The following is a 10,412-nucleotide window of genomic DNA, read 5'->3' on the forward strand; positions in this document are numbered from 1 at the left end:
AAATTCTTCTGGAGCACTTGAGATCCCGAAGGGAAGGCGTTGCCAGCGGTAGCGGCCATAAGAGGTGTGCATTGTGGTCATGCGCGAGGACTCTTCGTCAAGAGGTATGTGGAGGAATCCATCGCGTACATCAACAAGAGAGAAGCATTTTGCATGGGCTAGTTTATGAAGCTGCTCGTTGAGGGTTGGCATTTGGTAAATGGGACGAAGGATGGCTTTATTTACCGTCTGGCTGGGGTCGATGCATAGTCGGACTTTTCTGGGAGTTTCTCTGATGACTTCATTTCAGCACCATGGAGTTGGTTCATCAACCTTAGTTATGATGCCGGCGTTCTCGTATTTGTCTAGGGCACTCTTTTCTGCCGCCCGTTTTGCCACTGGGATGCGGTGGATAGGCATTTGAACTGGTGTTACATCGTGTTTGATTTCAAAATGCACAGGGGTCCCAAGGCAGCCGAGACCTTCAAAGTTCTCAGCATATTCCATTAGAATGTGTTCTTTTTGAAGCGCACCTGCGGGGGGTAGTCGCCGTTTAGCAGGGATGTTGATCGGTTGAGACGGAGAAGGGAGTGGGTTGCAGGTTCTTGGTCTGTTGTTGTGGAGTTGTTCGATGTGATTGCATTCCACTTGCTCTTGTGCTTGCATTTCCTGTGCAGTGGGCGGGGTGTCCTGTGCTTCGTTGTAGTGGGCGATCGTTACTGACGGAGATAGAGAGAAGATAGTGTCTGATTCAATTCTGATAAGTCCCAATCTTTCACTGTCGCCCCCTGATAAGAGGGCGGGCTTGTTGGCCATGATGTCATCTGGTAGGATTTGGAAGGTTAGGGTGACATACTGATTTTTCCTTTGGCATAGCAGCTCGACTTGGCCCAAAGGTCTCAGTGGGCGAGTGTTCCCATATGGTTGTAAGAGAAAAGGTGATTTTGACATGTGGATGTCTTGGCCTAGAGTGGCGAGGGTACTATGAGATAGGGTGTTGCACGAGGCTGCTGTGTCAATTTGGAATGTAATTGGCTGGAAGTGTGAGCCGGTAGCTGACAGGGCCAGTTTTACAAAGTATTTCCTCTTCTTCTGTGGAGTTCCTAGAGAGTAACATTGCTCGTGATAATAATCCGCATATACCATGTGGTCGGTTGGTTCGTCTCCACTAAATTGCAAGTGATGCACATCTTCCCGACGTCGACTGCTGCCCCTGTTACTGGGTGTTTGGCTGGGGTTCTAGTTGTTGCGAGTGGAAGGAGGCAATGGGCCTCCCCGTCGTTGTGGTGGTTGGCCGTTTGCCAGGCAGACATTGGCGAAGTGGTCATTGATACCGCATTTCGAGCATGTTTTGCCCCGTGCTGGGCATTGTTTCCATGGGTGAGGTCCCCGTTTGTCTCCACACCAGTGGCATGTTCCAGGCTCTCTTCGTAGTTTCATTTCTTTATGTTTCACCCAGTGGACTCGTTCCTCGGTGGTTGATTTTGAGGAGTCGGTTATCAGCTTGTTTGCGGTGTAGGCAGACTCTAGGGCCTTGGCTTCGGTCACCACATCTGCCATGCTCTTAGGTGTGTTGTCAGGCTTGAGATGTGTTTTTAGCAACTCGGCTCGCATGGCGTCGTTGTTGAGTCCAAATATAAATTTGTCGCGGTACATTTCGTCACTGAGTGTTCCGTAAGAGCACAGGCTTCCGGCTTGCCTAATTCTTACTTCCCATGCTTGTACCGATTCGGTCAGGGTTTGGTTATGGCCCCAAAACTTAAATCTGTCGGCCAGAATTGAACTGCCGGTCGATCCCGTGTAGTGGATGCGAAGTTTCGCCATCCATATCCAAGGTTTGGCTCTGTCAACAGTCGCGATCTGAGGTTCTATCGTGTATCGTATTACCTGAAGTGCTTCGTCTGGCATGGCCGATCGAAGTGCGGCGATTTCGAGCTGGGGTTTCTTGTAATACTCGGCTGGCTCCGTCTCTGGGTCTTTGTCCAGGTTACAGTAGTCTGCTTGAACGCAATAATCATTGAACCTGACTTCGAAGTTTTTAAAATTTTCGGAAATGTTTCCGGTTAGGTTGAGTTCTGGGCGCTTGAGGTTCGACGCCATGAGTTTGTGTATCCAACGTAACGTTGCGAGAAGAGGTTTCGTGATCGAAGTTTTCGCTGGGGCGGTTCTAAAAAAAAAGGTTGATCCCACTTCTGACACCAAGTCTAGCGCTGCGTGCCACGAGAAGCAAGGAACAGACGAGGTATTAACAGCAAGAGAAACTGTATTTCTGCCATGTGCGATCTCCTCACATACACAATCTATGTCCCGGATTCCGGGACCGAGAGGGGTCTCGGGACTAGTTCCCAACACCTGTCCTTTCAAAAATCCAGCTTTCAAGCAGCACATAGTACATCACCATTTTGTTTTTCTGAAGTCCAAAAAGCTGCATTTAATCGGTCATCCATATTCAAAGCACAACTGAAAACGTGTGTACGAGATCATCGATTGTTTGTTATCTTGTAGCTACCACGTTAGTCTTGTTTCTATTCGTTGTTACAAGAACTTTGTAGTTCGCTACTGAGAGTCGCGTGAAAGTGTTTGGGTTAGTATTCTAAAAAGATGTTTTATCCTCTAAGGTCAGTTCGTCCCATGTGGCCCACATATAGTTACACATATGGTATTTAAGTGCGCGTGCATTGGTTAGTCAAACAGTAGTAGTACTTGAGTAGTAGAAGCAGAAGTGCCAACAGCATGGTTTACATTGTATGCAGTGGCCTGACGGTCGGCATCGCCCACCGTACGTACATTTTAATGTGATTTCACAGCCAAAATGTCACTTGTTTTGGCAGTAATATTAACAAACGAAACAGTACGAAAAAGCAATTCATACAGTACCTGTATGAATTGTTGCGCTCACCGTACGCGTCGAAAATTGAGAGACTCAATTATAAGCAAAAGAAATTTCGGACCCTTGCAACTAATCTGTGAAACAGTCTGTCAAGTATGATCTAGGAAACCACCGCGTTTGCGATTTTTGAATGCCTTAAATAGCACTTCTTGAAGAATTGTCGGTCCAAAGGCAATGGAAGTTAATTTTTAAAATTCACCAGACTTGTGGTGAAGTCTCTTGAGGTAATGAAAATCCCATTCAGCATGTGCCTGCCATGTTTATTTGGTAACCAAGTAGAGAACTGACCACTATCAGAACGTCCGATTCTTGATCACTTCTGGAAATGTACTAGTAAGAATTATCAGTCGAGACACATGTCAATGATCAAAGAAAGGGTACAAGAAAACAGAGAAAAATAAGGAAGAAAGATTAGTATTATTTCAATGATTTTAAAACTTGTATCCCTATAAATAAAATTTGATAGTTCATTTTATCTCCTAGGTATCCTCGTGATTCACGTACAGAAGGGATCAAAGTCCCTGTGAACGGAAATTTAAGATCAGCTCTGTTAGTTTCAGGGTTCAGGCAAGACCCTGAAAATGATACCAGTTATGATGTGTTTCTACCTTGTCCTCTGGGGACTTTTCTGAAACCTTCGTCTAGTACAAACCAAGGATGTATAGACTGCCTGCCAGGTATGTAATCCGTCATGTAAAAAACCTTCATCCAGTTGGTTTTAAGCTTTCTTCCTAACCTTATAAAGCAAACAAATTGCCACCAAGGGGCCTCTTATGTTTCTGGTTTCTGTATTTGTTAACTTTTTTTTGTCAGGGCAACGGTACCGAAGAACTTTTTATGCAGCCTTTAAACCGCGCTTCATTTCCTTCACAGCCCTTTGTAAAGACAAACTACGTTTTTGTAACATGTCCTTGAAAAGGGAGCTAGCTATGACTTACGAGAAAAAATAATTCGTGACTTTACACCAATTACAACTGTATTTATGACCAATAGAGTGAAACAGGACATTCTAGAAGAAAAGAACATAGAGTAGAATAGAACATTTGTTAAAAATTGTAACCAGTCACAATTCAGTCTGAGACATATCGGAATCTACAGTAGTCAAGCAAGTCATCGGAAGTAAAAGTCAAAAGACGCATGGATCGAAGAAATTTTGAAAAACTTCCTTACAAGACCTCGGTTTGACATGGCATTAACATTTTGCAAAATTAAAAAAATGTACTGACTCCCATAAATCATCTCATTTACCTTTTCTTTCTTTTAGGACTCTGTCATTTATGCGCGCGAAGTTCGAGCACTCGCAGCTTAAATTTGTATAAATGTTTTAACAACCTCCACGTAATATACTACTTTGCGCATAAACTCGACGGTTTTATCTTTGTGAAATCGACAAGCACTAATAAAGGGTGTTAAATAGTTCGGGTTTAGGGCGTAACTATGTATATTGGCGATATTGGTCTTTACGTGATAGTTATTAAGTCACAAAAGGGTAGCTAAAAATACTAATAAAGAAAAATATTACGTGAAACAGGCTTTTTGTTTAGTCTAACAACCTTTTCTCGTCTTAGGTGGATTTTATTCTGACACTCTCGGTTACATCGCCCATGACTGTAAGAAATGTCCGAATGGTTCTTACGTCTCATTTGACAAAGCTCCAGGAAAATCCGTCCTGGATTGTAAAGCCTGTCCACTAGGTATAACCAACATGTCAACCTATTGTACGCATGCCTACTAGTCTTTTAGGGAATTTGTAAAATATACAAGGGTCTTGAAGGAATAGTCTGAATATTTGCAACCTTACCAAGTCTGTAAATGTTCCGATTGAATGATACATGTAGCTAATATCAAAAAAGGTGGATTTACAGAATTAAGGAGATTAGATTTTCCTTCTTTTCATCTGGAATCTTGAGATCTTTATTTACAGTACGTTACGTAATTACAATACAATATATACTAACTAATAATTCACCGCTATTACTCACAATATACAATTTAATGCATTGAATACTTTCAACACCATAATTTTTTTTCTAACAAATAACACTTACATAAACTGAATAAACCAACTAGCGACCACTACTGATAATTCTAAAACCTCGGATAATGAATTTCCAAAAGTGGCTGAGAGCCGCACTCTTGATGAGCCTTCTGTCACAAACATACTAGAAATAGGAGGCAATTGCAAAAATGTCCATGCCAACCTGGAAACAAGAACAAGCCACAAAATGTCACATTCAACTTAGCTACAGTACATAGAGTTTGACACGAAGCAATTCATTAATCCAAAGGGCTTGTAAATGTAATTTTTAGCAGCGCCACTACTACCGATCTCCCTTCATTTAGATCAAACTGAATCATGAATTCCAAGTATTTTTGCTTGTTTGAGAAACCTTAACAAGACTTACATCTTTTTTTCTTACCTGTCACTAGGGACAGAAACTGACTTTTTCGCTGGATACCGTGCTTGTCCATGCCTGGGAGGATTTTATCGAACCAATCTATTCGCCGAGTGTCACAAATGTGGGCAAGGTGGACTGTTATGTAAAGATGAGTATGCTTCTTTAAAACCTGGTTTCTGGTGGCAGTGGCGTAACGAGACATACAAACAACGTTACAGAGACTTTATTCAAAACCTTTTGGCATCTTCACCAGCGTTAGATAGGTTCTCCATACAATATCCTTATCCGATTCCAACGCCTTATAAATGCCCATTTGAAGATTCTTGCGAAGGTGGCTTAGATTCACCATGTAAACATGAGTACGAAGGACCAGTTTGCGCAGTTTGCAGTTCAGGATATTACAAACAGTTGCAAACATGTAAACAATGTCCGTCAAGAAAATGGATTGTGGGACAGTTAGTCATTATTGCGGCCATTGTATCGATAACTGTTGCCCTTCTGGTCTGGAAGAGCAAAACAAGGGTCAAGCAGGGTGGAGGAGGCAATCTAGTGGACACATTTTTCTCAAAACTTAAGATCGTGATCGGCTTTTACCAGGTGACCCATGGTTTACTGGAAGTGTTTTCCTACATAAAATGGCCAGGTTCCCTCAAAGCTATCTCCAAGTATTCAGGTATACTCCAGATGAATTTACTTCAGATTGCACCAATCCATTGCCTTTTCCCAGGACTACGCGTGGATGCCCTTGGAGACTTATGTCTGATTGTGGCAATGAATATCGGTGTCATTGGCGCTTTTGGCATCATTTACTGCATCCGTAAGAGGATCATCTTAAAACGGCAAGGCCTAGATGACGAGGAAAAGTCGAGCAAAATTTCACAGGCAAAAGAGGTTTTGTACAGAAATTTGTTTTTTTTCCTGTATGTAACCTACCTTAGCACGTGTTCCAAGACAGCCAGTGTCCTGCCGTTCGCTTGCCGGCAACTCTGCAGGGACCAAAATGAAGAGATCTGTGACGCGTACCTCAAAGTGGATTATAGTGTCAAATGTCAAGGAGCAAAGTACAACCACTTACTTACCGTGGCATACATTGCTACCGCATACATCTTTGCTCTGCCTACCGCCTCATTCATCGCCCTCTGGAGAAAACGCAGAACAATACTAACCGCAGCAGACAGTGATACAGGCCTTGGTACAGAAATGATCACAGGATTACGTTTTCTGTTTGAAAACTACCAAACTCGTTCATGGTATTGGGAACTTATTGAAATATCTCGTAAAGTAATTCTCACATCCGCTCTCATTCTCGTGGGACATGAGAGCCGATCCTACATTGGCTTGGCATGGGTTGTCGCTGGAATGTATGGAATGCTTTTCTGCTGGGTCAAGCCCATACGCGATGTGTTCGAGAACAGATTGATGTCTACGTCCCTTGCCGTTACTGTAGTCAACTTGGGTGTTGGAGCTGTGAGCAGAATTCCAGCAGAGAATATATCAGGCTCGGTTGACCGAGACACAGACGCAAAGGCGATGAATGTATTGATACTTGGAGCAAATTCTCTGGTGATTGGCCTACTTGTTGGTAAGCTTGCATGCAATATGAATTGCCAGTAATCTACCTCATAATTTAATTTAACCAAGCTTTGATACGGGAAGGCGATGTTGGTTCAATTATTCTTAGTTCAATTAATCTTAAATAACTCCTACATACTGAAGGTACTCTTACATAAGATAATTGAACTTTTAAGGTAAATATTACTCAAGTTGAAAACACCTTTCGTCTTATTTTTGTGCCTTTCAGTACAGTACCTGGTTTACTTATTTCAATACTTCAATGAATGGCGAAAAAATCCACACTGGTCTTTTTCTTGCTGTTTAGCTTTGCTTCTCCCTCTCAATGACTTGCAAGGAGAAATTCGTGGCATGGTTGGTAAAAATGTCTTAAAAACCCAGCTACAAACAGGCACGGTGGATAAGCCTTCCATTGCCTCTTCCGCGAAAGATAGCGGGGCCATGAGTATCACTCTGATGCCTGGGGAAGGTAAACACAGGGATGGGAACACCATGGAGTTACACACAAGAAACTGGAAAGTAAACAAGAGCGTCAAAGTAAAAAGCAATCAAGGGACACAGACAGACACATTTGGGCTTACAACCGCCCTTTAATGGTGCGTGACTAATTTGAAGACACTCATCTCAGATATATGCGAGTTTTCATAGAGCTCTAACGAGAATCAATACTACATAAAACAACTGTATAAGCTTAGGCAAACTTGACCTTCTCGAAAAACTAAACATGGCTTCATGTCAATGCCTATGTCTGTTCTAGTAAATGCATCAACTACACTTGTTTTTATTCTGACAAGAATTCATGAAAATTATGATAAAGTGTATTATTGTATTTCTATCGTGTGGTCACTTGAACTGTACATCGTGATATTTTTACTAGCTATAGCTACTTTTCATCACGCTACAAGTCGATTGACTAAGTTGCCACCGCCCGTGTCAACTTGTTGCATGTGATTGATGGATTTCGATCCTCGTTGTATTCCGGTATTTCGCTTCACGTCAAAGAAGTTTCATTTTTCGCAAATTCTGGATTTTTTTTTTATTTTAACAGGGTCCAAGTTAAGAGGTAGGTCTTTAGTAGCACATTTTCGTGTTTTAACTGAAAATAATGTTGCATCTTATTTCGATTCCAGGTCTCAGCAATCCAAACGTCAGTCGTCAGCAAATAAAGTTGACATGGATATGAAATGATTTTGTTGCTCACTACGTCTTGGTGATAAAACGCTGACATAACTTGAGCTTTTTGCCATATATTACAACTTTAACTTCACAACTTTTTACAGCTTAAACTTTACAACTTTTTACTATATATTACAACAATCTACTAGAAGTGTTTCATTGAAATCCATTTTGGGATATCTCGGTAACTAATTTTAAAAAGTTTAACCTTCATTATCAGGTGTACAGTTTTGACTGAATTGTACTTTACTTTTAGAGGGTCACAAGTTTTTCAGTAATTTAGTTACTGTTGAGTGTTGCCCTCATAAAATACAGTCTCTTACTTACTTACTGACTTACTTTGTTATCGTAATTTGATTAAGGTGATGAGTCAAGTTTCCATTTTGCTGTTTTTAGTCAGTTGAAAATTTGTAGTGAAACAAAATATTAATGAGACCCTGCTGCTGTGCAATTTAGTATAAATTATTAAAGCCACACCCACACAGGGGGAGGGGCAGATCTAACAGTACCAACATTGCAACCCCCCTCCCCTGTTGCTGGGTAGATGCAGGAAACAGAAACAAAACACTGATTATGGTAGCAAAACGTGGGTGGCAGGGAAGACAGAGCCTAGAGTAGCGGCGTCTCTAGGGGAACCTATGTTACTAAGGGGACCAGAAGAGGGGTGCCACTCTGGGAGGACAATAGGTCAGATGGTACGATGGCACCATCCTGGAGAGATCCGGATCTATTTCCTTGGTAACATAGGATGGACCAGAAGAGGGGTGCCCCTCTGGGAGGACAATAGGTCAGATGGTACGATGACACCATCCTGGAGAGATCCGGACCTATTTCCAAGGGTGGCCATAGCACTTACTGTGGGGCAAAGTGCAGCTTAGGTTGCACTTCCCTGCCACCAAGAAACCTTTATAGACTAAGCAGCTATGGTTTCACACAATATAACAAATAGAATGTGGCCGTGAATAAACCGAGAAGGCTCAGCAGGCGAAAGCCACCTTCTCACGAAAGGTAATTACAACTACATGGAGGAAAAAGATGGGAAAGAACAAAGCTACCAATACAGGGAGGGAGGCCGGGGACGGGGGGGAAAGCGGAGAACGGCCTATCTTGAATACTAGCTCACAGCTGGGACAGGGTCAGAAAACAATGGGATTTTACTAACTGGGGATTGAAGGAGTTGGGAGGGGTATAGCACGCTGAAATCACATGACAGCATGGTGAAAAATCACTGGGAGCTTTGTCGTATGATTTCCCATATGGTAAAACGATTGTGTTGCATTGGATATTGACCTAAGGTTATCACACAATGGCTAATAGGGGTAAGATAACAGAACTGATGACAACCTTGGATGACAACTATGATGTCGGCTATAGAGCTCATTAACCACAGTTTACATGCTTAAACTTCTAATTATACTACTTCATATATATACTCTCCTATTATTCAAGATATTTATAGGCCTCGTGCCTCAGATAAAAGGTTCTTTCGGAGTCGTGTGAGAAGAAATTATGGTCTGTTGATATGGGGAAAAGAGAGGGTCTTAATGGAATGGTGGCTCTTACCGGGTAACGATTAAAGATTTTTAGGTTAATTGCGTTCGACGAAGTGGAACGCAAACCTAATTTTGACCTGTGGCTTTTCAGAGTTGGTCTCCCTGTGCACGGTTATAGGCCGAAAAAAACCACATTCCTGTAAGGACACCAAAATGGCCACCTCGCTTGATTTGTGCAGGGACACGTCACGGCCAGTAAACTGGTGCCATTTAATGCTAAGACATGTGATAAGACATGTGGCGAACATGTGAATATGTGAGCAGGCCATGTGAGCTCGTCTTTCCGATGGATCTTTTTTTGACTTCTTTCCATTCAGTCGCCGTACGCCTCGCCATTATGTGCTCTCAGCGTTAGATTTTGGCGAATTTAAACGCTTCGACGGCAGTATTTATCGCAATCTGAGGGAATTGTCCTTGTTTATTAACACGACTTGGCTTTGGGATGATAAACCGTGGGAGCAGCTACATTTTGATTGCATTTGTTGACTAGTTCCTGTCGCGACAGATAGCTCAGTCTTTATCCTGTCGAAATTTTTATTGTTTGGAATCGGTGGAAAAGTACTCTGAAGGCAAGATCCATAAGACTACTTTATTCATCAGGGGAAATACTCGAATTAGTCGCGAAACGAGCACGCGACTGCAGATGCTAGCTTAGAATAATGTACGTAATTTAAATACTCTATGAAACTTGAGAGACTACAGAAACTGGCAGCGTCACGCAACGTATCAGCAAATCGTGACCTCTTCACTAGCATGGACTTTGACACTATGTATATGTGACTGTAAAACCTCGGTTGCTGCTGAAAAATGTTGATTTTAGCAATAGACAAAGGTTGAAAGTCA

At 42.2% G+C, this 10,412-nt stretch overlaps 1 protein-coding gene and 1 pseudogene across 1 annotated transcript; one reads left to right on the plus strand and one right to left on the minus strand.

Annotated features, from left to right (window-relative positions):
- Positions 1 to 282: 282 nt before the first annotated feature.
- LOC149110510 (uncharacterized) lies at positions 283 to 2,726 on the minus strand (annotated as a pseudogene).
- Positions 2,581 to 10,412, plus strand: LOC110065040 (uncharacterized). Its single transcript, XM_089292300.1, has 6 exons — positions 2,581 to 2,597; positions 3,353 to 3,546; positions 4,438 to 4,563; positions 5,300 to 6,850; positions 7,070 to 7,436; positions 7,971 to 10,412. Exons 1-5 carry the CDS (start codon positions 2,581 to 2,583, stop codon positions 7,432 to 7,434), a joined length of 2,253 nt encoding a protein of 750 aa, XP_089148426.1. The 3' UTR covers positions 7,435 to 7,436; positions 7,971 to 10,412.

The sequence above is a fragment of the Orbicella faveolata genome, unplaced genomic scaffold, assembly GCF_042242905.1.
Source record: "Orbicella faveolata isolate gen_17 unplaced genomic scaffold, um_ofav_v1 contig_24, whole genome shotgun sequence".
Classification (NCBI taxonomy): domain Eukaryota; kingdom Metazoa; phylum Cnidaria; class Anthozoa; order Scleractinia; family Merulinidae; genus Orbicella; species Orbicella faveolata.